The following is a 26,642-nucleotide window of genomic DNA, read 5'->3' as shown; positions in this document are numbered from 1 at the left end:
GTGAGCAAGAAAGTGTCCTGTTTAGAGGACGAGAGGTCCAAATTCCTTCCATGTGAGGAGACAGGACTCAGCTGGTAATGAGACGTTCATCATTTTCCTGTCATTCGGCCACTATTGACTTCTACAGAACGGCATGTTCCCAAGGGACAAAAGCGTAAAAACAAGTCTTGGACAAGAACATGAAGCTCTATTTAAATGTTTATGGAAGAGGGAGAAAGAGCTGTGTCAGTAAAACACAAAACGCCATGTTAGCACAAAGAATGGAAGTGGGAGGAATGAAAAAAGAAAAGAAAAATCCTGTTTGGGTATAAAACTCTGAGGAACAAGCAGCTGAAAGAAAGCAAACAGAAAGAGAGAGAGAAAGAAACCAGGAATCTTTTAGATAAGGTGAAAGGAGGAGGAAAAGTATCCGACAGCTGCAGAGAGGGAGGAGGCTAAAACAAAACAGAGCTGTATAGAGGTGAAGGATAGAGCGAGACAGAGTGGAAAGCGATGTGAACAGAGGAGAGAAGGCTGCTGTTGAGTGAACATCAAGAGTTGTGAACATATATGCAGTAAAACAGAAGGGAGGGATTTATGAAGTGAAGTGATCTGAAGTGGAGATGAGTCTAACAGTGATTCTGGCGGCTGTAGTGGGCTTCGGGGCTTTGTCTTCCTGTAACTCCGGCGAGAACACCACAGGACCAGCCATCACAACAGCCGATCTGTCTCAGGTTAAGATTTTAGATTTGTTTCTATTTATATCTATGTTAAACACCATCACTGTACCGTGATATTGAATTACTATGGTTTTCTACTTGGGGTTACTGTACCGTTTTGATGAAGTTCAAAATGTGTCAGCATTTATTAACTGGGAGGAAAATTCAATGGCATACTCTTCTGGTTGCTACAAGACATCCTTGATTAGCAAACACATTACTTGGAAGTGCCCGGCCAGGACTTCCAGTGTGACTGTGCATGTGTATTCTGTATCAGGCAAAGGCTGGAATAAACTATTTGACTTTTAAAATCTGACCAGATTTCAAACCACTAGGCATCACATAATTGGCTCTGTGGGTTCCAGAGCATCAAAGGGTCACAGACTGCTCTGAACATCATTTGTTCTACAGTTGGCTCAAAGAATTAAATCAAGTTTTATATCCTGCCGCTGAATGGATTCATAGTCTGAACTAAAAAAAATAAAATAAAAATCAAAAAAGTCTGTGGTAACCATATACGATCCAAAATTGCAGATTGCCTCTGAATTTTGGCAACTACTGTGGAGTCTTTCAGAGTGTAAATTGGGCAAAAATATGGGCGGGAGTTGTGTAGTGTATAGTGTTTTTTTTTGATGGTGGTTTTGCTGTCGTTTAATTCTACAGGTGAGAGTGTTCAATGAGGAGATGGTCAGAGGACGAGGGGACACTCCTGACATCATAGAACCTGAACCCACCACTGCAGTCTCTGAAATGGAGAGCACTTACAACTACATCAGTGCGTTAAACACTCACTTCACACGTTCTAATTACTAAAACAGCTTGCACAATTGCAGGTGTTGTTTATATGGTAATATTTAATAGTCTAGGTGTGCAAATTAAAAAATAGAACTTCAGTAAGATTCTATCTATAAAAAAAAATAACCGCTTCTCTAGAATCCAGACAGTCTATATCATTAGCTACCTTGTCAACCCCTTCCCCCTCCACAACACAGTCTCTTCATATTCTATTCTTTCACTGGTATGCAGCAGCATAGCTGACTAATGAAAGACTTGATTCACATTTGTCTATTTATACATTCTTGCAGTGTCTAGACTGGCAGCGATGGATCAGGCTATCCACAGGCTCAATGTGGGACATTACACATTGGACATTAAAGTTACACAGCTGTTGGAAAGAATGTCCCGACTTGAGAATAGATTAGGCGACACTGAGGATGCCATTCAAGAAGTCTCGTCCTACTGCAAGCACAATCGCAAAGAGATCGGACGACTAGAGGGTTAGTGGGTCATCTACTGAATCTAGTTTGTCCAGGAATATGTGTTACTTGGGCAAATCTTTTTAAGATGACAGCAAAATACACTCCTTGACACGGTTCTGTATTTGATTCAAATATGATGAAAATGATTGTTGTGGTTCCAGGCTGCCAGAAAGGCCGTAAAATGGGTTACAAATGCTTCCTGGCATACCGTGTGTATGAGACCTACACAGATGCATCCCAGAAGTGTCAGGAGCGGGGAGGACGCATGGCTATGCCACGAGATCGCAAGGAGCAGGAAGCTTTGGCTGAATATGTGAAATCAGTATTCCACGGAAACTGGCCGGTGTGGCTTGGGATCAATGACGAGCGCTCTGAGGGCCTCTACCTGTTTGAGGACACAACTCGTGTCACTTACTTCCAGTGGAGGAAGCACTTCCTGTCAAGCCAGCCAGACGGTGGGAAGCGAGAGAACTGTGTAGCCATGTCTTCAGATGACGGAGACTGGTGGGACACCTACTGTGAAAGACGCATGTATTATCTGTGCGAGTTTGATGCTTGATTCTCTCTTAAATGGCTTTTTTTTTTAAATATATATATCTAGAGCAGCTATTAACTGTTTTATAAACAGTTGTTGCACAGGTAAAATTAGGGCCAGTAAATTTAATGGTCCTATGAAATGGTTTTATAAATGCAATTTTCTTTCCTTATAACATTGTTCCTATTGAAACAGGAAGTTGGAGCAGGACTCTATAAACGATTATTTTGCTTCCAGAATAAAAAATAGGGATAATTTACTCACCCCCATGTCATCCAAGATCTTTCTTCAGTTGAAAATAAATGTAGGTTTTTGAGGAAAACATGCCAGGATTTTTCTCCATATAGTGCACTTCAACGGGGACCAACGGGTTGAAGGTCCAAACTGTAGTTTCAGTGCAGCTTCGAAGGGCTCTACATCAGTGGTTCTCAAACTGGGGTACATGAGGTGACGGAGGGGGGTACGCAAACAAAATGTTGAGGTTTCATTGAATTCTAACCTAATTTGAAGTAACATTAAAACCGAACACGTATTTCTGTCAAGCAAAATGCTGCTTCTAATGTAAAAACAGGAAAATGGGAGTGCCGTAAATGGTCAAATACAGACATCCAATCAGCTTACCTCATCTTCTGTAGTCAAAACTGACTGCATCCACACAAGCAGCGTGCATGCGATAGGATGGCTGCTGAATACGTTGCTTTAGCAAATCGCGCTGCTGTTCAATGCATCTTTATTGGAGACCTTCACTAAATAGCACGAATAGCAAATATTGACATGGACTGAGATCGATTTAAACTCTCTTCGATACAGACACACTCGGTGCGTGTTATTGTTTTCATGTTTAAGATACGACTAAGAATGCAAATTTCATGAATATCCAAACGATGGCAAATGTGCAATTCATTTTTTTAAACGGTTCAACAACAAAAAAAGAGGTAATATTAAGTGAACATTTTAAATTTTAAATGTAGCCTACATTTTAAAGGGGGGGTGAAATGCTCGTTTTCACTCAATATCCTGTTAATCTTGAGTACCTATAGAGTAGTACTGCATCCTTCATAACTCCAAAAAGTCTTTAGTTTTATTATATGTATAAGAGAAAGATAGTCTGTACCGAATTTTCCCGGAAAAACACGACCGGCTGGAGGCGTGACATGTGGGCGGAGCTAAAGAATCACGAGCGCGAGTAAGCTTTTGCGTTGAGAACGTTTGGAAGCTGTGACATTACCATGAGGACAAAACAAACCAAAACAAACCATGGCTAACAGTCAGATTCAGCGTATATTTATGATCCAGAATCAGATCCAGAGGCTGAAATTTAACAAGAGCAGCATCAGCATCAGCATACCACATGTCTCTATGTGGTATGTACTGAAACTGTATATATTTGCTTAGCGGTTTTGGAAAATGACTAAGTTCCACTTTGTCGTCTTTTTTTGTATTCTTTTTTTTAAGCTGTACATGTGGAAAGTGCAGTTGATGAAAACATTGCATGTTGTTTACTTGATGTGCTTACGCGCCGATAGCTAAGTTAACAACACAGAGATATTTGAAGCAGTTTTACTCACCCCCTGCGGTTCCAACACACGATCTTGACCCTTTTTCGTTGGGACTGCATTATCCTTAAGAGATAAATGATATGCAAATCCGGCGTCAAACTGGACCTTGTTTGTAAAACAAGCATCTTCGAAATGAAGGGAACAAACACAAACACTTGCACAACTCCGTTGATGCTCTGTAAAAATAAACTCCATCCACTGGTCCCTTAATGCTGTTTTTTTGGTAATCTGTGCAGGGTTGTCTTGCCCTGGCAACCAAAAGCACACTACTTTTGTGACTTTTCGTGACGCTCTCGCTCTGATCAGTGAAGTCTGTTGTGCTCTCAGTGCTCTGCTATATGGGAGCGCGCACTCTTCCGGCAGAAGTGCCCTCAGGACCCATATAAGGAAATTCCGCTCCATCTAACGTCACACAGAGCCATACTCGAAAAAAACTTTCCGAAACTTGTGACAAACCGGAAGGAGTATTTTTGAAACAGAAATACTCCTTCAAACTTAATTTTTGAAACTTTGTCCATGTGTAGCATGGGAATCCAACTCTTTAACAGTGTAAAAAAACTCAGTATGCATGAAATAGCATTTCACCCCCCCTTTAAACTGAATATTGTCATGTTTGTTCTATTTTGCAGCGGAATAATAGTTCCAACGAAATCCGTATCATTCTCCAAGCAACATACAGCGGTATTTCATTTGTGAACAAATCTGTGGCTTAGTAAGATTTGGAGAGTCAGTGATTAATAACCCATTCATAGCTACAGCATTTTGCTTCGTTACTGAATGAATGATTGAATGACGCGACGCCTGGCTCATTAAGACAGCGACTTGCCGCCACCTATTGGTGGTTTTATTTTTAAATCTACAAGTATCACTTTGATTTGCCATCATTTATTACTTTAGTTATTATATTAATAATACACTTAATGCAATGTTAAGAATACGACATAAAACATGAAATACAATTAATAAGGATAGAAAACAGTTGCCTCTATAAAAGGTTAAAATTCACCTGTAAATCAATTATTTTTCCTTTAATATAAGTTGAATGTTAAATGCTCCAGGGGATATGACGCTGTAAAAATAAGGCTCTTATCTAGCGAAACAAACAAACAATGTGACGTAGCCAGTACCGAAGTATTACTCAACTCCATCAAAATTTTCCTCTCCGACTGAAATAGTCTAACATCGTTGCTTTAACTTTTTTTTGTAAAAGGTGTTTGATTTAGTCTTTGGGCATTCACTTTATAAAAACTGGGTCTTTCCACCTACTTCACGTGTGACATTTTCCAACATGACATGAACATCTTGTTTGACATGGGGTGAGTAAATTATCAGGAAATATTTATTCTGAACTAATCTTTTAACTCCCTGTCCCTTTAAATCCCACAGCAATTTCACTGGTTGAGACTCATTTTATTATAGCTATAAATAATTTGACCCTGTATTCATGAAAATGTTAATGCCTTTTGAATTACATATTGCATTCATGAATCATGTTATATAGCAAATGAAGTAGTTAGCCTACTAGCTCCAGATAGCACATTTGAACAGACTTTGAGGAAGGGCGATAGGATTCTCCTCTGGATCGTATATTGTAGGGTGTAAGAGAAATACTGTATATTTTAAAAAACATATATCTGCTGAAAGTGAACAAACTTTACAAAAAATACAACATCCTATACTCTAGATGGCTAATAAATGCCACAAAACTCCAATATTCATGGGATCTAAAGTCAGTGCTGGAAACATTTGTGATAACAAAGGTTTGAAGATCATGGACAAATGAAAACATACTGAAATTTAATAAATTTAATCTTTTTGATGTTTAATGTTTGTATTATTCCAAGGGCGCTTTAGACGTGTGTTCAAAACTGTAACAGAAATGGGTTTTCTTTTTGTTCTTTATTGTTATAAAATTCTTTAGAATCGTGGCTTATTGTTTCAACCCTGTATTTGTTTTCAAAGCTGTGTTTGTTTCACTTGGCCACAACTGAAGCAGGTTTAAAGTGAAATGAGACTCTTGAGCTGTGCTGAAAAATGGAGAAAAGCCCAGTCTCATTCTGGCCAACATCCAGCTCTTTATTCAATGTTGATTTCAATAATCAAAGAAATATATATATATATACACATGATGATCTTGAATGATTATAAAATGTATGTAAAGAAGTTAATTTACTAATCTCATTCCATCTAATCAAGACAGTGATGTGTGATGTAGAGGTCAGGCAGGTCTGTAACTCAACAGATGAGAAGCTGCGATGACCAGAGGGTGTAAATGTCCATCAGAAATGACTCTTCACGAATGAGTTTGAGTCAGATCTTCATCCATACAACCTCTGGGGGAGCTGTCTATCTGTGGAGCCGACCTACAGCAACACATTAAAGGCCTGAAGTCAGTCTTTAAACATACTATTTACTATAGAGTAATTCATACTATAGAGTAATTAATGTCCTAAATACTCTGAAATTATATTTGTTTCGTGTTCCCTTTAGTATGAGTCTCATAGTGATACAGTAGCTTCCCATTTTTATATTTTACAGATGAGTAAAATCACCCATTCAGCCCAAAATTTGTACCCCATTCTAAATGGAAGTCTGGCACAAACGTGAACGAGTATTACTTATCAGGAACTGGAACTTCTCGTCGGGATGGCAAGGAAGCAAGTCAAGCAGTTTAACATACTAGACACACAAACCATCAAAGACCTTGTCCTCCAGGAATGCTAAGAGAGGGCAGAGACGGCCGCCAGAATCTGTGGAACTGATGGTCTGTCCGCAGGGCTTTTACACCGGTAGGAAAATATCACTTTGGCCCCCTGGTCCAGAACAAAATCACCACCCATCTGAGAGAGACAGAGGGAGAGGGCTTTTAATCCGTTTTCAAGAGTCCTAGAGTCTACAGGGAGACAAATGTTTATGCTATCATTGAGTATTATGCAATGATTTGGAGTTGTTTTTTATGGATCTGGCACATTCCACAAACAGCATGAATCCCTTAAAGCCATTTTTTTCCTCATTCAACAAATCGCCATTCAGAAAATCCTGAGGGTTTTCTTTTTTCTATTGATTTTACACAAGTTTTATCATTTCAGCAAGATTTGGGATTAAATGCATTCTCTAAATGCATCTTAGATCATAAAACTGTTTTTGTTTTTATATAAATGCAGTTTTAGCCAGTTTTATGCATTTTCTGGCAATAGATAATAAATAGACAAAATGTAAAAAAAAACTATATCAGATTAATTTACCTAGCTACTTGTCTTAGCCATGCTGAAGGGTTCAAATTATGTTATTTCTCAGCTTGCAATGTTTTTTTTTAATGGTAAAATCATACAGTAGCAGGTTGTAGGACACTTTTTGGGAGGTTTAGATTTAATAATTAAAAACAGCTTTTTAAAACACTGAATTTAATATTTATCTGACACAGGTGAGAAGGTAAACACCAAAATCGGACAACAAAGTATATCCTATTGTGGAAAGATATATTAATATGTCTCATTTCTACTGCATAATTAGAGCAAGCCTGCAAAATACAATTTTGTTGTGTGATTTGTGCTGAAGAAGTGAATTTATGATACTATCATTGTGTAACCGGCCCTATATGCAGGCTGACATTGTACTTTTTACCGCCCTTATGCCATTCTTTTGTTTCTTTGTGTGATATTTTGAATAAATGTTTGCATGTCACCTGAAAGAGATCCTCGAGGAACTCAGGTGGCACATCGGGTAACTGTCGGTTCATCACCAGGATTTCAGAGTAGTGGAGCATTAACTTAAACTTCATCACCTTGCTGACAGATGAACCCAGACCGAACACTTGATACACCTGTGACCCATCATAAACAGACCAACCAGCACAAATCAGTATTAAACTACTGTCAAGGTCAATTGTGAACAGTTAAGACAATTATGAACAACACAAGATGCACCCAGTGAGATAATTGCATTTATGTTTTGCACTCAGGAAAAATGTCTTAAATGATTAATAAGAAGATTTTTTTTTTATCCATAAACATTAAATGACCATATATGGAGGACCATTTCTGCCAATGTATTAAAAATAAAGTAAAATGAATTATTGCGACTTCTTATTTCACAATTCTGACTTGCTTCTCAGGATTGCATAATTTAAACTTGCAATTTTGCCTTTTTTCTCAGAATTGAGAGATGTAAACTCGCAGCTGATAAACTTTTTTTTTTATTTTTATTACTTTTCTCGCATTTATGAAATTTCTTCGCAATTCGGAATTTTTTTGAGTCCAATTCTGAGAAAAAAAACTGTCTATTTACTAAAAAATGCAAGTTTATATCTCAGAATTATGACTTTACAAATTGCAATTGCATGTGAGAAAAATAGAATTATGAGATAAACTCGCAGCTTTGAGAAAAAACATGCAATTGCAAGTTTATATCATACAATTCTAAAAGTAAAAGTCGGAATTTAGATTTAAACTCTTTAAACTTTTCTCGCAATTCTGACATTTTTTCACAATTTGCAATTTTTGCGAGTCCAATTCTGAGAAAAAGATGGTCTATTATCTTAAAATTCCAAGTTTATATCTCAGAATCCTGACTTTAGAAATTGCAATTGCATGTGAAAAAGTTAAAATTGTGAGAAACTCGCAGCTTTGAGAAAAAAAAAACATGCAATTGCAAGTTTATATCAAACAATTCTTAAAGAAAAAGTCGGAATTGAGATTTAAACTACTTTCATAACATTAGGATTAAGCAAAGAAGGGCTAATTATGTTACTGCACAGTGGACAGTCCTCACCGCTCTCTCTGCATCCAACAGCATGTCAAATTCAAAGCCCGTCTGATCAAGCCAGAATGTGGCCCCTTCGAGAGAACCGTACGAGACCACCAGCACCCGCAACGACTGAGCTTCCAGAAGCTTCTGTACGAGAAAGAGCCAGAAACAGAAACAGTGTTGATGATTCAAAGAACACAGCGATGCTGACTTTGGGACATTTGCAACAGAAAAGCAGCACAGCATTTGACCTTGTCAAGTCAACAAGTTTCCTTACTTTGCTGTTCTTCAGCTCAGTCAGGTGGTCTCGTCATGGCTGTCATCCGAAATGCCGGAGCAACACAAGGAGGAGTTTCTCTCCCTTCCCCAAGTACTGACTTAGAGACACATTCCTACAGGAGCACGGGACAACCACAACATACATGCCATATCAATTTGTGAGCTGGAAATTGAGCTTAAATAGCCACAATCCACAGGATATTACACTTAATTTGAACTGTAATTACAAGAAGTTAAATTTTAACCAGGTAACATAACAGTCACTCTCACAAAGCACGACATGCTAGAAACTGGTTTTAAACTACTATCCAAAACCAGTCAAACAACTAAACATTTTAAAACATCTTATACAGTATAACATGATAAGTAAGACACTGATGTAATCACAGTCATAACGTAGAGTGATAAACTCTTGCAACTGCAGGCCTTCGTTTTGTTTCAACACATACTCTCTGTCAGCAGTTCTGGATCGTGGCTTGCACTGAATATGGACAGAAATGATCTCACTCTTTAGTCTGGACGTGTTTAAACTGTGTATCTGAGCGGAGCGTCTGGGCTGCAGGACACTGGGACAGAACTGTGTCACTCATCTGCATCTGAACATCCAGACCTTTCAAAAAACGATCCCACTCCACCTGTCAATCAAACAACCCTCCATTCAGCACACTAAACTACTCAAACACACATAATGTATGTCCTACTAATATAAAATCATTAAGACTATATATCAATTGAAAACAAGCACCCTGTGGAGCCCCTAAGGGGACACAGTGATTGAAAACATATGTGATAAGAGGAAAAAATATTATTTAATTGTTTTGCATTCCTCCCAAGAAACTTTCCCTTCTCTCGCTAAAGCACTGAAATAGTTTCCTCCCAAGTCCCAACTCATATTAAATCCATAAAAAAATTGCTGAGTCTCTTGTGGGAATGCAAAGCATTTTATGCAATCTATTTTTGTTTATTTATTTTTAAATACCATGTTCATGCCTGTGAGGGGCTTAAAGGGGGGGGGGGGGTGAAATGCTTGTTTTCACTCAATCTCCTGTTAATCTTGAGTACCTATAGAGTAGTACTGCATCCTTCATATCTCCAAAAAGTCTTTAGTTTTATTATATTCATAAGAGAAAGATAGTCTGTACCCTGTAAGACACGACCGGCTGGAGGCGTGACGTGTGGGCGGAGCTAAAAAATCACGAGCGCGAGTAGGCTTTTGCGTTGAGAGCGTTTGGAAGCTGTGACATTACCTTGAGGAAAAAAACATCATCCAAAACAAACCATGGCTAACAGTCAGATTCAGCCGTTTATTTATGATCCAGAATCAGATCCCGAGGCTGAAACTGAACGAGAGCAGCAGCAGCAACGACTCGCTCCGAGCGGGGCTCGAACCCGGGTCTCGGCATGGGAGGGGACGCACTAACAAGGAGGCAGAGATATTTCAAGCAGTTTTACTCACCAAAAAATAAATAATACGCAAATCCGGCGTCAAACTGGGCCTTGTTTGTAAAACAAGCATCTTCGAAATGCAGGGAACAAACACAAACACTTGCACAACTCCATTGATGCTCTGTAAAAATAAACTCCATCCACTGGTCCCTTAATGCTGTTTTTTTTTTTTTTGGTAATCTGTGCAGGGTTGTCTTGCCCTGGCAACCAAAAATACACTTCTTTTGTGACATTTCGCAACGCTCTCGCACTGATCACTGAATGCCTGTGCTCTCAGTGCTCTGCTATATGGGAGCGCGCGCTCTTCCGGCAGAAGTGCCTCAGGACCAGGGGCGGACTTTACCATTAGGCAAAGGTCGGCAATTGCCTTGGGCCCCGAGCTACCTAGGGGCCCCCAAAATGCCCCATTAACTTGCTTAAAGATTTTTATTTTTTTTTACTTCGTGCAAAATATATATTTCTAAAACTCCATTTGAAAAATGGCATCAAATCATTAGTGTCGCAGACAGGAGGGCCCCCCCCCCCACCTCACTACATTGGACTATTCCATTATTTCACTTACTGCGCATCTGCGAAAGTGACAAGGCTGTAATGCGCCAAAAAACTGACGAAGAAGAAGTGATTGACAGTGATAGACATTGTGTACAGAGAGAGAGTGTTGACAGTAAAAATGAAGCGAAGCTACCCAAGCGGTGCTGAAAAAAGGAAGAAACAGGAGGAAAGCAAAAAGGTTTTAGGAAAATTGATGAGTAATGAGTACTAGCAGTCACTAGCCGCATTTCCACTGTCGGCCCAGTGCGAGCCAGGGCTTAAAAGAGGCCGTTTGTTTGCATGCTTTGTTATATATTCAAATTCAAAATCATCGATGTTTTAATTATAGAATTGATTTAATTTATCAGGACTCAAAATTAATCACACATAAATACACTTATTTCTATTTTATTTATTTATTTTTAACGCTTATAAAAATAGCCTGCTTATTCAGTCGAGTCTGTTTATGTTTATTAGCCACAGTATAGCCGTCATGTTTATAATGAATGATAATATCTCTATTGTTATAAAAGCTCCCGAACAAAAAACATTATTAGGCTATATTCTTTTATGATAGGCAACGTGAGATAAACTCTCGAGACGAGGCTTGTGAAAGATAATATAAGTTACTTAATACACTATTGTGATAGAGAATAAGAAGCTGACGTCTGATTTCTTCAAGCGGTCATATTTTACCATGTTTACTATGGTAACATGTTTAGCGTGCATATCTTTTTCATCGCTTATACATATTTCTGCCTTGTATGGTGATTATCCACATTGGACCAAGTTATTTCAAACACTCGCTGCTGACTGAAAGAGAGTTTTGAGCTCAACTTATTTTTAAAAAAAGTGTTTAATGCTGGTGTTAAAGCTGTTATCTTTCTGAAATGATCCTCGGCGCAGACTCGCTATTTTTATAAAAGCTCCCGAACAAAAATCATTATTATATTTTGATGATATGCAACGTGGAGCTAAACTCTTGAAAAGAGACGACAGATAAAATGTTACTTAATAAATACACAATTGTGATAGAGAATAAGAAGCTGACGTCTGATTTCTCCAAGCGGTAATATTTAACATGTTTACTGTGTAACGTTAATGTTTAGCGTACATAGTCTTTTACATCGCTTATAAATATTTCTGCCTTGTTTAGTGATTATAATCCACATCGGATCAAGTTATTTCAAACACTTGCTGCTAACTAAGGGTGAGTTTTGAGCTCAACTGATTTTAAAACGTCTTTAATGCTGGTGTTTAAGCTGTTATCTTTCTGAAATGATCCGCGCTGACGCTCTCCAGACATGGAGAAACTCCGCCTTTGTTCATAACCCCTCCTCTAGCCCCAGCTGGCCCGCTTTGGCCCAAGGTTTTCGTCGGGCCAAAAAACCCTGGCCGTTGGCCCCGAGGAAGCCCCGGCGAGGCACGATCAAGCCCCGGAAGTGACAGTGGAAACGCGACTGGCCCTGGCACGCACTAGCACGCCCGGTCTTAGCTCGATAGTGGAAACACGGCTATTCTGACCAATTTGTTACACTTGAACTTGAAGATGACCAAGCACTCTGGCCAAAACATCTCACTGACAAAGAACGCTGCTTAATAGTGCAGAGAGGCCCTGTTCAGAGCAAGGATAGAATTTATCCTTTTTATTTTTCTTCTTTTTTTCTTACAGATACAACTCCAGATGTCTATACATCATTGCTGTGTGAAGACTGCTGAAGAGAAGTAACAAGTAGGGCTTTTTTTTTAAATAAGGATTGACAAAAGGAGGGAAACGAGATGTAGAGGGCCCCATGTCTGTGTTTGCCTTGGGCCCCAAAATGTCTAAATCCGCCCCTGCTCAGGACCCATATAAGGAAATTCCGCTCCATCTAACGTCACACAGAGCCATACTCGAAAAAAACATTCCGAAACTTGTGACAAACCGGAAGGAGTATTTTGGGAACAAAAAAACTCCTTCAAACGTACAACTTAATTTTTGAAACTTTGTCCATGTTTAGCATGGGAATCCAACTCTTTAACAGTGTAAAAAACTCAGTATGCATGAAATAGCATTTCACCCCCCCTTTAATAGCAGTCACATGAAAATAAATGAATAAAAGAAAAGAAAATTATATATATATATATATATATATATATATATATATATATATATATATATATATTTATATATATATATATTGCTTACTTCCAGTTGTAGCAAGCCTTCAACATTATCTCGAACATCAGTGTTTCTGTTAAATTGGGAATCAAATACCATTATTATCATTAATATACTAACATGATATTTGCTATTCAGTACCAAGTACAGGCAAATTTTTTAGATTTTTTATTAATTTCGCTTTTTTTTATAATTAACAACTGACTATTTACATATGTGACTGTTTATTAGATTGCTACTTACCAAATATTAAATTAACTGTTCAGTATGCAAAATATTAGACCATTGAATATTTCCATCCATACTCACTGAAAAAACTTTTCCCATAAATGTTCTGCTTCCTTTTGGTTTTTAACACCCAGACTGTAAGAAAACATGATTTTTATAATTTTGAAATACAACACAATTCTTCACACATGCACCATCGCAATGTTTGAAGACAGATATACACACCTGTTAAAGAACTTGGCACCAGCTGACATCAGACCAAATAAAGGACGAATTTTCTCATCGACAATTTCTTGCAAAGAACCACCTTAACAAACGCAGTAACGTTAAATACAAAACAGAAACATCTTTCATACAGTTGGATTTTGAACTGTACATACACAACACATACATTTGCGCACCAATAAGAGGTAAAATCTCACGCTGTTTAGGGTACCTTTGGCGACTAACTTTTCTACATTTTCCAAAGATGTTCTACCAAATCCGATCAGTTCTTTCAAAGCCTCTACGAGTGTGTTTTGGCCCACTTCAGTAGCCATGACTGATACACTCACTGTACTGATCACCGGTCATCAGCAGATCAGAGATCAGGCGAATACGGAAACTAAACGGTGATTGGTTAAGTCTCAAATGCGCTGAGAAAAGTAACAGGAACCATGTGATCACCACAGCTTTTTCAGTAAGCAGCACGTTTGGGCAAAAATAATTCACGTCTGAATAATGAATGTTAGAAACTTGAATAGAAATTCAATTGGAAATGCACAGTTACTAATTTAAATAATAAAAAGGTTACTTAATTTGTAACATCTGACCAGTAAGTGACCGCTTCCGGGACTTCATCTAGTGGCTCATTGAAGTACTGCATATCTATCCTGATCAATAAATATAGTAAAAATGGACATTTATAGAATATAACAGATAAATAATAATAATAAAAACATTTATTTCTATATTTTATAATTTTGGTTCACAAAAAGGGAGAATTAACGAAATGTAAGATTTTTTTTTTTGCTTAAGGTCAGCTACAGATTGAGGCACTACTCTTCCCAGTGTTTAAGGTCAACATGAACACCTCCAGAATTCTGAGCGCACATTATTCAGTTGAGCCATTAAACAGAGACAACAAAAATTATAAAGAAGCCAGTGTGGACAGTGAACATGGCAATATTACCAACTTCTGTCTTTCAAACAAACGAAAACATTTGCAAACATATTTCCCCACTGTGTTCCAGTATTCAGAAAGAAAGAGCTGAAGAATATGAACTCTTCAAAGGACATTTCCACAACAATTCACCGATTTGATTCTAAAACCAAAAAGGTCCATGAAAAGCAACTGATGAATAATAAATTAAATTTCACTACATTATCTGCTGTGCTGTTTTTATGCTAGTTATTGCTGAACTTTAATTATTTAATAAATGGCAACCCAAATGTATATTAAATACAAAATTTGTATTAAAACCCAACTCTCTTTTCCATATTTGTGGAAATATAAAAGCTAAAATCAAAGAAAATTTGTTCTGATATTCGATATGTAAAAACCATGTGAAAGTCAGGACTGTGAGCAAAGATGCCCTGAGTAGAGACGGCCCTTTTTGTTTTGAATGTATTATTGTTTCTTCAAGTTCAGGATTTCTTGGGATAGTGCAAAAACGAGTCTGTGTTAAGAACTTCAATCATTGTAAACTGGAACATCTCTGAAACCGATGGAAGATTCTGGTAACAACTCGGCAAACTAGATACAGAGAGAGAAAGAAGAAAGTGTTATTTGTAAAAGTGATTGAGATGCTTGCCTAGGACTCAAAATAGGGATTCAATACATTAAAGTTGTACCTCTTTAAGTTCAACTCTTGACAGTCTTGCTGAAGCGATCAGGGCTGGCTGTAGTCATGGCCTCAAAATCAAAGAGCTGGTAGAAAAACCAGAAAGATTAAAGTATTACAATATGTGTCATGTGTCTCGTTAAATCATTGATGTCGTTACCTTTCCAGATGGGATTCGGGCCAAGCACCTCTTTCCCACTGGCCATCAGAGCTCCCATGACCACAGAGTATGCCACAACACTGAAAGAATAACAGCAATTTAAAAAACTTCAAGAAACACAAATTAAACACTGTTCTGATATAAAAATATGTTGTCACTTAATCCGTATGTTCAGTCTATTTGCCTAATTTTCCCGGTAATTTACACCGCGGTGGAAATGCAGAAAGCAACAATTCTGGGGGGAGAAAAGTTCCTGGTTCAAATGTTCCGGGTAATTTCGGTGGAAACGCGGCTCATGTTGAGCCCTGACCTCCACCTCTTCCAGTCAGATGGGGAGTGGGGGAAAATGAGAAATTATTGGAGAGTGCTGCAGGAGTAGCAGTGTCCTCTGGTTTGATCCACATCTCTGTCAGGGTCATAAGGTTTAGTCTGGAATGACTCGATATAGATTTAGTGAAAGCTGCTTTGTTTACTGCAGACTGACAATTACAGAGACCAATAGAAAAATAAAGTAGTGTATTAGCAGACATTGGCAAAGTTTGCAGATTATTAGGATTGTGCTTCATATATTGTGGTTTGTGAGTGGTTGTAATAGTAGCCTTTTTTATTCAAGATTCAAGATTTTTTTATTCGACACATACACAATTATATAGAGCATATATAACCAGCAGTGAAATGTGAGTCAGGTCCACTCCATGGACAGTGCAATGAAATATACATAATAGCTAAGAATGAAATAAAAGTAAACAATAAAAATATTAGAATAAAATATAAAAATGGTGTATATTGTAGAATTAAATATAGAACGCAAAATAATGTGCATGAAAGTAAACTGTAGTCTTAAATATTAAGATACACAGGAATGTACAAGAGGCAAATGTGCAAACAGGTTGACATTGTTAGTGTGTCAATATGAGGTAAAGAATAAAGAATATCTTACTGATAGAGTGAACATTAAAGGGTTAGTTCACCCAGATAGCAAAATTATGTAATTAATAACTTACCCTCATGTTGTTCCAAACCCGTAAGACCTCAGAATGCTCATGCGCATCTCATCAGTAAAGACGCTCCTGTAATTAGAAGTATATCTCCAGCACGTGCGTTTAGACCAGGGTTGCCAGGTTTTCACAACAAATCCTGCCCAGTTTCTTCTTAAAACTAGTCTAAAACTAGCCCAAATCGCGTTTCCGGGAGGTTCCCCGATAAAAATTGCTTCCCGGGGTTAAAATATACATTTTTCGGAAGGGTTTCCCTGGTAAAATTCGCATTTTAGGGGCTAAATATCACGTTATTGGTATTGGGGTTGCTTCAAACCGCAGACATGAAAAACAACCGCAGACTTGGCAACACTGCTTCAGGTGGAGTGGCAGTTACTAAACAGAGCCATAGTCTACCGACAACTAACACAAAATAGTTTTCAAAATCGACAAAGAATCGCCTGCGATTTTAACATCGATTTTGTGTAGCTTGTCAGTGAATTACGGCTCGGTATAGTAAATGCCCACCAGTGTTGCCAAGTCTGTGGTGGTTTTTCATGTTCGCGGATCAAAGCGACCCCAATACGTGATATTTAGACCCTAAATTTCGAATTTTACCAAGGCAACCCTGTGTTGTTTCAAGTTCATCATCCTGTGCACGGGATGTGCATAAGCACTCTCTGCCGCTCTTTATTGGCGCCTTTAGTATTATAATACTTTTCTGCACAATCAAAAATTATTAATAGCCTTTCTTATTCTGTCCTATCTATCACATGTTGCTGCCTTCATTACTGTGCTATACATTTAAAAGAAATGCACCACAAATGCACTGCAAACAGAGTAATGTGAACCTGGCATTATTATTTGTGTGAGCTGCAGGTTTGCATGAGCGCAAGGTCTTCAGGAAAGTGCGCGGGCGTTGAATGGTTAATCACTGGCAAGAATTAAAAAGAAAAAATGCAACACTGCCTTGATAGCACGTGACAATACCTGGGTCGACTGTGCAGCGTACAGAAGCGATGTCATTTGAAGCCATATGCATTTTGAGAGAGAAAGAGAGTGTGTGGTAATTCATTCACACTGTTTGTGAAATTATGTCTCGCAGACACCTTTTCAAATTACTTTCTCAGTTTTTTTAATGAAGAAATATGAATTGTACCTCAGCTAAAGCATTATATTTATTTCACCCGCGCTGGACTGAGACGGTGCTGCTGCATGTCATGTCAAACCCCTCACACAAAAAAAATATTCTCGTAGCTTTGAAACGTTTGTAAAATTATGGTTGAACCCCTGATGTTACATGGACTGTTTTAATGATGTCCTTGCTACGGTGCGGTGCCTTTACTGTGGTAGGATCCTTACTGTCTATGGAGGATAAGAGAGCTCTCAGATTTCATCAAAAATATCTTAATTTGTGTGAAATGAACGGTCTTATGGGTTTGGAAGGACATGAGAGTGAGTAATTAATGACAGAATTTTCATTTTTGGATGAACTACCCTTTAATGTAAAACAGGGATTTCTAAACATGCGAAAAAATAAGTATACCTTTCAATATTAACAGCTGATCACATGGATTAAAGAAATCAACTTGGCTAAACTAATCAAAGCAATTACCCTTTTAATGCCATTTTTAGTGATTATGCATAAAGTATTAATTAAACATCCTAATACCCTAGCAACCACCTATTTATGATTCTTTTGTTTTCATACCATACACCAGAGAAAGAATTAAATTACACACAGCATCTGCGTCCTACAAAGACAGAGAAAGGCAAAAAAAACTACTAACACTGAACATATTAAGGCTATTTTTCTTCTTGCTTTGTTACTCTCTGACTGTGTTCTATAGTTATTAAATTGGAGGACAAATGGTTCCAAATATTCATAAGGATTTGATTGTAGTAATAAATGACAGTAAATAAATCAGCAGGTTAACTTTATATTTTCGGTTTAAATTTGCTTATATATATATATAATTTATGCATTTGGCAGTGCTTTTATCCACAGCAACTAAAAGCGCACTGAGTTCAGAAAGATTTATTAAAATAAGTGTACAAAATAGTGGATTTTGCAGAAACTGATAAAGGTGGGAAAACATACAATATAAATAAGAGTTATGACTGAATTAACCATGACATTGTTTTTAGCAGAATCTTTCTATTTTAATATACCGGTATATTAAAATGCTATTTATTCCTGTGAAATAAAGCTGAATTTTCAGCATCATTACTAAAGTCTTCAGTGTCACATGCTACTTAAGAAATCATTCTAATACTACATTTAAAAATAAAATATTCAAATGAACAGAAATACATTCTATTGTTTCTTTTAAATTATTTTAGAATCTTATAAAAAAAAAAAATTATGTATACATATATATATATATATATATATATATATATATATATATATATATATATATATATATATATATATATATATATATATATATAAAGTGCAATTTTATCATTGTACCAGTGGTTTAAAAAACGTTTTATGGAAACTATGGACAGATTAATTAATCACACTAAATGAATGCACTAAGCATTAGTTTTTGTTCATCTGTGTGTAACAGTGTATGTGGGTCTCACCATGTGTGCGTGTGTGAGAGAGCAGACACACAGCTCACTTATCTTGCATGATTCTCTGTGTAACAGGTCAGACAGGTGCAGATTCCAGAATCGATGTTAATCTTACCCCGAGTTCAGTGGAGAGCATCAGGGTTTGGCCTTTGGCAGTGAGATCTTTACAGAGCGCTTCAATTTCTGACTGAAACTGCTGTGTCCTCTCATGAGTCTCTACTGAAAACAGCATGTTCCCCACTCTGACACACAAACAACTGAGTCATTAGCATAAGACACAAAATAAGGCTGGAAACTATAAACTATAATAAAAAGAAAAACTTGCTAAACAGCCTTTATACATTGTTTGCGATATGAAACATAAGAACAAAAACGGTACAGCTGACTACTTAATTACTCAAGTTGATATGCTTATGTAGATAAAAAATAAATAAATAAATAAATATATATATATATATATATATATATATATATATATATATATATATATATAGCTTCAATATTAATTTAACAGCGTTGATTTAGAGAGATTTAGTAAATGCCATGAGAGTTTTAGCATGATGTAGCAAATTTATATCCACTGTAAAAAACAAAACGAAAACAAATTATATATAGCTGCGATAATCACAACTTAAAAGAAAGAAGTAATAATGTGTTAAAATAAATGTTTGTGCTTGATTTTAAATTATATGTTTAGTTAACATTGTTCAATTTAATTTCGTTGGGCATTTAAGAAAAGCCTGTTTTGCCAAAAAAAAAAAAAAAAAAAAAAAGGTAATTTCGACCTTTTTATTTCGCAATTCTGACACACAAACTGACAATTCTATGATATAAACTTGCAACTGCAAGAAAAAAAAGTCAGAACTGGGGGATGTAAACTCACAACTCAGAAAAAATAAAGTTAAAATTGCAAGATCACAATTCTGAGTTGATAATGCGCAATTCGAAGCTATAGAATCAGAATCGTGCAATATAAACTGGCAATTATATATAATCACCAGAATTGTGAGATGAAAAAGTTGCAATAACCTTGTTTTATTTTTTTATTCAGTGGTGAAAATAGGATTGTCATATTTAAAAGTAAAAATTTTTTGTTTTACTCGACAGGTGAGTTGTTTTGATTCGTATCTTTACAGAAAACATATAATATTATAACGATCAACAAGATTGGTATTATGGGGCATACACGCCATTTTTAGAAAAACAGTGTGGAAAAGCCTGTTAGATATCCATACAGCTATATAGATAATAAAAAACACACAAACCTCTCATAAATTTGTGTGATCAAGTGTGCCTGAAAGATAAATATGTATATTAATAAACACAAATGCAAGTGTTAGACAGAAGCCAAGCATAATTATGAGCCAGCAAATAAAAAGATGAGCAATCACTGCACACGTGTTTATCAGAGACGCTCTGATCAGCTGCTCCCATCATTACTCACAGATCTGACCTAATCCTGGATTACACACACTCATAACTGTCATGTGTTGTTTCTATGACTAACACTCGTTATTGTTCTCTGTGAACATCCTTTTGATTATCATATGAATGGTGTGCACAAGAAAGAAAGATTGAAAAAAATCTATGAAAGATATAAAGTGTACAATGGCCTTATTTATAAAGTATATACAGTGTAAAAAGTTTGGAATCATTTATTTATTTATTTTTTTTCTGAAAGATGTCTCTTATCCTTATACCAAGGCTGATTTGAATATTTCAAAATTTGAAATTTTTTTTTTTACAATAAATACAGTAATATTTTGAAATATTAATAAAAATTAAATTAACTTTTTTCTTTTAAAAAAAAAAGTAATTTATTCCTGTGATCAAAGCTGAATTTTCAGCATCATTACTCCAGTCTTCAGTGTCACATGATCTTAAGAAATCATTCAAATATGATGATTTGGTTCTCAAGATCATTTATTTTTATTATGTTGAAAATGCATATACAATATTATTTAAAAGATTAAAAGATTAAAAGATAATAAGTTGATAAGCGGATCAAAAAAGGACAGAAAATACATTATAATGCTACAAACTTTTTTTTTTTTAATTAATGCCGAAATAATTATATCATTCTATAACTAATATAAAAAAATAAATACATCTTAAACATTAAACACTGGTAAACTTTAAGGATGAGAAGGATGCCTCTAGACCTAGAAACATTCACTGACCTTGTCTAAACACACAAATGATCCAGGTAATGATTAATAAAGATAATAATGAAATGATGAAAAGAGTGTTTTTCATGTTTAATCCTCTTCATGATGGGCAGCTACAGCAGATCCTCCACTTTCTTCAAATTTTCCAGAGCCTGCTTTACTTCCTGAAGCCCCCGCGGGTTATACGCCCTGATGGAGAAAAAACACGTGTATGAAAATGATCATAATTATGTATTAATAAAAGGAAAATGATTAAAAGATAGACAGTATGTGTGAGTGAATGCATGCATGAATGAGGAAATAAAAAGTTTGAAGAAAATTATGAATGAATAAACTATTTTTAAAACTGAATGCTGAAGAGTTTGACTGAATGTACAGGATATAAAATCTGTTTAAAAGTTTGGAAAATGTAAAATGTGTATGTCACAAAGAGACTTACCCATGATAAACCAGTATTCTTTCCTTCACAAAGCTGAGAATACTACTGAAATACTCCAGATATCTGATATTATTGATCTGGCCTCTGTGAAACAACAGAAAAACACCATGAAAACACTATAAAACAAGCATAGCAATAGATTTTTGAGTCTGTTTCACACCACAAAGGTGAGCAGCACATATTTTTCGGCACCTATGTTGACAGGTTAGAACTGGGGTCTCAAACTCAACTCCTAAAAGAAGCATCACGTGTTAAAACCCCTGATTAACTGTGTAATACAAGTGTGATATATGACTAGCGCTGAGCGATGTTAGTGTAGCAGCTGATCAAGGCACATGCTGAATGCTGTAAACACTAGTCTGCTTGTTTCCGTCAAAGGGTTAATGTTTACGAGGAAAGCACTAAATGAGACATTTCACTAGTATGTTACAGAAATTTGCTCACAGGCTGCATTAAATCAGGCCAGAATTGTCTCAAAGGCCTTGAGTTTGACACCTGTGTCTTCACAATAAAAGCAGCAGCAGTCAGAGCTGTGAAGAGCTTTCACAAGACGAGTCGTCTCAGAGCAGCTTTACTGAAAATGCTTGCTTCAGTGTTTCATTTAGAAACTATTCTAATAGGAAGTAAAACTATTCTTACTCTGTGAGGTGTGAAATTGGCTGCATCTCTGTACAGAATTGTCATTAATGATACCAATATTAGTAATATCTAATTACTGGTACGTTATCTATTTTCATGGATAGCACATTGTAGGGTTGGGTTACAAGATTGGGGGGGGGGGGTTAATTTATTTTTTATAGCTATAATATAGCATCAATATTAACACTATAAATAATAATGATTCTAATAATCATTTTTACTACTGTTAAGTAGTAATATGAAAATGACAAACATTTACAAATTAAAATTAAATAAGAACTATTACTACTGCAATGTTTCAACATAAAATAAAAATATATATAATTAAAAATATATATAAATAATATAAAATATAATCATTTTATTCAACAGTTTAAAAACTATAATATGGATGTAACGATTAACCGCGAGCTGGCTAAAAAACGATTCAGATATGTGACAATTCAAATCAGTTGAGATGCCAAACAAATGGCGGTTAATTATTTTCATCTTGCCTCTGTATAATTCATATTAAAGGTCATAAGTTTAGATTAAAATCTTCTCATGCTGCATGTATGCAGCATCTTTGTTTGGATCATGATTAAAATGCAGTAGTTGCCTCACATAGCCTTACTTTGTTTATAATAAAATTTTAATTTAGTTTTGTTATCTACATTTACATCATGTTTAGATTTGATCATTTAGCAAATGCTTTTATCCAAAGCAATTTACAAATGAGGACAATAGAAGCAATCAAAACCAACAAAAGAGCAATAATATGCATTTTATTGTATATAGTAGTATATTATTGTTACATTTCAATTTCACAAAGAAATGAACAGCATTTTGTCCAAGCAATAATAAAAAGACACATCTTATTTATAATTTGTCTTAAATCTCATTTTGTAAAAAGAAAATCGAATCGACTCGTGAGTTGAGTGAATCGTTACATCTCCAATTATAATACTAATATCTACATCTGTTTTCATTTCTTTAACTTTCATCCACCACAAGGTGCCTTTTAAAGCTTCTTTTTCTTTTCATCACAAAATTTACAGCAATATAATTCCTTCGTTACAGTTGTGGAGAAATAAAATAATAATTAATTAAAACTTCATGGTTAAGCGATTAGGGCTAGCCGCTTTACAGAGTAAATGCCAGGTTGAGGGCAGATACAGCACCTGATGAGGTTAATGTGGTTGTTAAATCCTAAAAGACTCCTGGCAGGCATCTGATCCAACCACAGCACAGCACAGGCTGGTCTGGATCTGCAATCCTGCTCTCTGTCACACACACACACACACACACACACATACACACACACACCAGCAAAGATTAATCACCAAGCCCTGGTAACACCCTCCACTGAGCCGTGAGAAGAGCTCAGGAACGCCGGCTGGGATCTGACCTTCTCCATTTCACTGCAGCTGTCTGGTCTTTCCATGGACTCGGACCTTCGAGTGGCTCCAGGTGCGCTGCATGGCCTGCATCACCTCTATGGTGGCCAAACCCATCGCTACACAAAACACAAGACAACATTAAAAATGCAGTTCATGACAGTATCATGACTTCTAAGCATGCTTTTATTTTTTAATTACAATAAAATTTGATCTTCTTTGGAAACAAAGTCAAAAATTTAACCATTTTGATATCATAACGAAGAAAAAAGTTGAAAACCATATTAAGTTGGCATAAGATTCAACTGTTATTTCTAAAATGAAAATATTTACCAATAAAATGAATAAAAAAATAAGAAAAATCACTTCTTATTACTTATTATGAACAAACACGTGTGGTCCAGTGAACATACGGAAATAAACAGCATAAAACGATGTCATAGCTTTTGACTTTTTAATGATATTACAAAAAATGTCCTGTGGTGCAACTGTTAAAAAAACGTAATAATTCATGACATTTGCCACAAAAAAATAAAAAACAACCCTAACAAAATTAAACCCAGAAATTTAAATGAAAAAAGAAAGATTGTTTATGTATTCAAGATGTATTCAAATATTTATCTTTATTTAGTAATTTAAACTTGTTAATATTTATATTTGTATCACTATTGTTTAGTGATTTTAAAGAGCTCTTATCTAAAATATAATAAAATAGTAAAAACATTTTTTAATTTATATGTAGATAAAATTACACTGATATGTAGTGTTGTCAAATCCAAAATAAACGTTTTTGTTTACATAATGCATGTGTGTGTATTGTGTATATATAAATACGAACACAAACACATTAAGTATATATTTTGAAAATATTTACATGTTTATATTTATATTCATACAATTAATATTGCGTATAAATGTATTTAATATATAAATATTTTTTTTTCTTAAACATATACAGTAAAGTTTGGACACACCTTCTCATTCAAAGATTTTTCTTTATTTTCATGACTATGAAAATTGTAGATTCACACTGAAGGCATCAAAACTATGAATTAACACATGTGGATTATATATGGAATTATATACATAACAAAAAAGTGTGAAACAACTGAAAATATGTCATATTGTAGGTTCTTCAAAGTAGCCACCTTTTGCTTGGATTACTGCTTTGCACACTCTTGGCTTTCTCTTGATGAGCTTCAAGAGGTAGTCACCTGAAATGGTCTTCCAACAGTCTTGAAGGAGTTCCCCGAGAGATGCTTCTTGTTGGCCCTTTTGCCTTCTGTCTGAGGTCCAGCTCACCCCTAAACCATCTGGATTGGGTTCAGGTCCGGTGACTGTGGAGGCCAGGTCATCTGGCGCAGCACCCCATCACTCTCCTTATTGTTCAAATAGCCCTTGATGCCTTCAGTCTGACTCTACAATTTTCATAGTCATGAAAATAAAGAAAACTCTTTGAATGAGAAGGTGTGTCCAAACTTTTGGTCTGTAATGTACATGCATGTGTGTCCATTTATATATATACATAAATATAGACAGTACACATACATTTATTATGTGAACAAACACTTATTTTGGATACGATTAATCGTTTGACTGCACTACCGATATGTATTCAAGTGTTCTTTTTTGCACCACGTTTCATTGATATATTTATGATTTATTGTTTTTAAAGAGCCCTGAGCTCTGTGTATTCTGAGGTTTGGTAAAACCCTAATGTGTCATACTGCATCAGTGCGCCGATGCGATCCGCTGTACAGATCATCTTCTGAACTTCAGCAGAGCAACTGACAAAGTCCTGAGGTAGAACATCTCTACAATCACAAAACAAGCAGGGAATAAAATCATACTACATCATACTAATTATCTCATTATTTATACATATCAATTTGATGTGATGCCCCAAAACACGAAAGACTCAGTTTGCATCTAAACTCACTTAATATGAGGCTGAAGTCCAGGCTGTTCTTCATAATCCTCGATGAGGAAGGGATGATTTTTTGCCCAGTGGTTTTTAAAGTTTCCCGGCAAATCCTGATCGCCATTATACTCCGCAACAGGTACATCCAGATGAGAGTGTAGATAACGGGAATATTCTATCACAACAGAGGCATATTTCAACTACAAATCAATATTTAAATACTTCATGAAACTGCTGTTGCTAATTTTGCAGGTTTATGTCCCAAAATAACACTATCTATCTGGCTAATACAGATACTAATCTGTGATGAAATACTAAATTTGCGTAATCTGTGTAATTCAAAAGTAAAATCAGGGTAATCTGAGGTGACTGGTCTCATTTTCATTTGGTCATGAGCCTGTGATGCCTGATAAAGCAGTGTTTGTGAGCGCAGTGCTGCTTTATGTACAGCATTACCAGGAAAACCGCTTTTTAGAAGCAGCAATTAGTGGCCAAGAACGAATTTGCATTTTCATTCAGACCAACGCGAAAAGACCATCAAGTGGACGGGCAATATGATAATTTTTTTAAGTTGACGTCAATATGAAACGGCTTGGGATTCGTTTAAATACGGCTCGTTTCAATGATTCTGAGTCGACTCTTTCTTTTGTGAGACAATAACTTTTTACAAAGTGCACTTTCAGACATAAAACTTTGCAGAATGTTTTCATTCACTAAGAGCTGTTACACACTGCATGAAAGCTAATTTTCAACTTTCAAAAATCCATAATGGGGCACTTCTTAAAAAAAAAAAATCAATGTTATTGATATTGTAAAGAAGGACTTTGGAGTTGCACTCCTCTACACAGGTCAACTTGACTGGAAAAAGAGTCTTCAATAGAGACAGCAAATATAGTCCAACATAAGTGATGCAAATGAGTCAATTTAAACAAACAATCAGAGTATGCAGGAAATACTTTAAGGGAAAGTTCACCAAAAATTTTCCTGCAAAACTGTAAGCCTTTTGTTTGGCTTCAGAAACACAAATGAACTAATGAGAATTTTCTGCGAGAACTTAAGTTATTGGTATGGAATGATATTCCGGACATTATTCAAAAGGAATTGCAAATTGTAT

General features: G+C 36.0%; 2 protein-coding genes and 1 pseudogene across 4 annotated transcripts; 1 reads left to right on the top strand and 2 right to left on the bottom strand.

Annotated features, from left to right (window-relative positions):
- The first annotated feature begins 313 nt into the window (after positions 1-313).
- Positions 314-5,877, top strand: LOC127983843 (C-type lectin domain family 11 member A-like). The gene is made up of 4 exons (XM_052586202.1): positions 314-713; positions 1,362-1,473; positions 1,784-1,975; positions 2,119-5,877. The coding sequence occupies exons 1-4, from the start codon at positions 603-605 to the stop codon at positions 2,514-2,516; spliced, it is 813 nt and encodes a 270-aa protein (XP_052442162.1). The 5' UTR covers positions 314-602; the 3' UTR covers positions 2,517-5,877.
- On the bottom strand, positions 5,324-14,040 carry selenol (selenoprotein L). Of its 3 annotated transcripts, none has more exons than XM_052586200.1 (10): positions 13,879-14,040; positions 13,668-13,749; positions 13,524-13,577; positions 13,242-13,287; positions 9,584-9,711; positions 9,075-9,189; positions 8,822-8,944; positions 7,737-7,874; positions 6,745-6,891; positions 5,324-6,414 (listed from the first exon to the last, which is right to left on the bottom strand). In XM_052586200.1, exons 1-9 carry the CDS (start codon positions 13,979-13,981, stop codon positions 6,772-6,774), a joined length of 909 nt encoding a protein of 302 aa, XP_052442160.1. In that variant the 5' UTR covers positions 13,982-14,040; the 3' UTR covers positions 5,324-6,414; positions 6,745-6,771. The 3 variants fall into 3 exon arrangements, with proteins under 3 accessions (XP_052442160.1, XP_052442159.1, XP_052442161.1); XM_052586199.1 differs by having other exon boundaries at positions 6,755-6,891; XM_052586201.1 differs by having other exon boundaries at positions 5,324-6,891.
- Positions 13,999-23,752, bottom strand: LOC127983542 (tetratricopeptide repeat protein 13-like; annotated as a pseudogene).
- Positions 23,753-26,642: the final 2,890 nt, after the last annotated feature.

This window comes from Carassius gibelio, chromosome B20 (genome assembly GCF_023724105.1).
Source record: "Carassius gibelio isolate Cgi1373 ecotype wild population from Czech Republic chromosome B20, carGib1.2-hapl.c, whole genome shotgun sequence".
Lineage (NCBI taxonomy): Eukaryota > Metazoa > Chordata > Actinopteri > Cypriniformes > Cyprinidae > Carassius > Carassius gibelio.
This window is presented reverse-complemented; position numbering and strand designations above follow the sequence as displayed.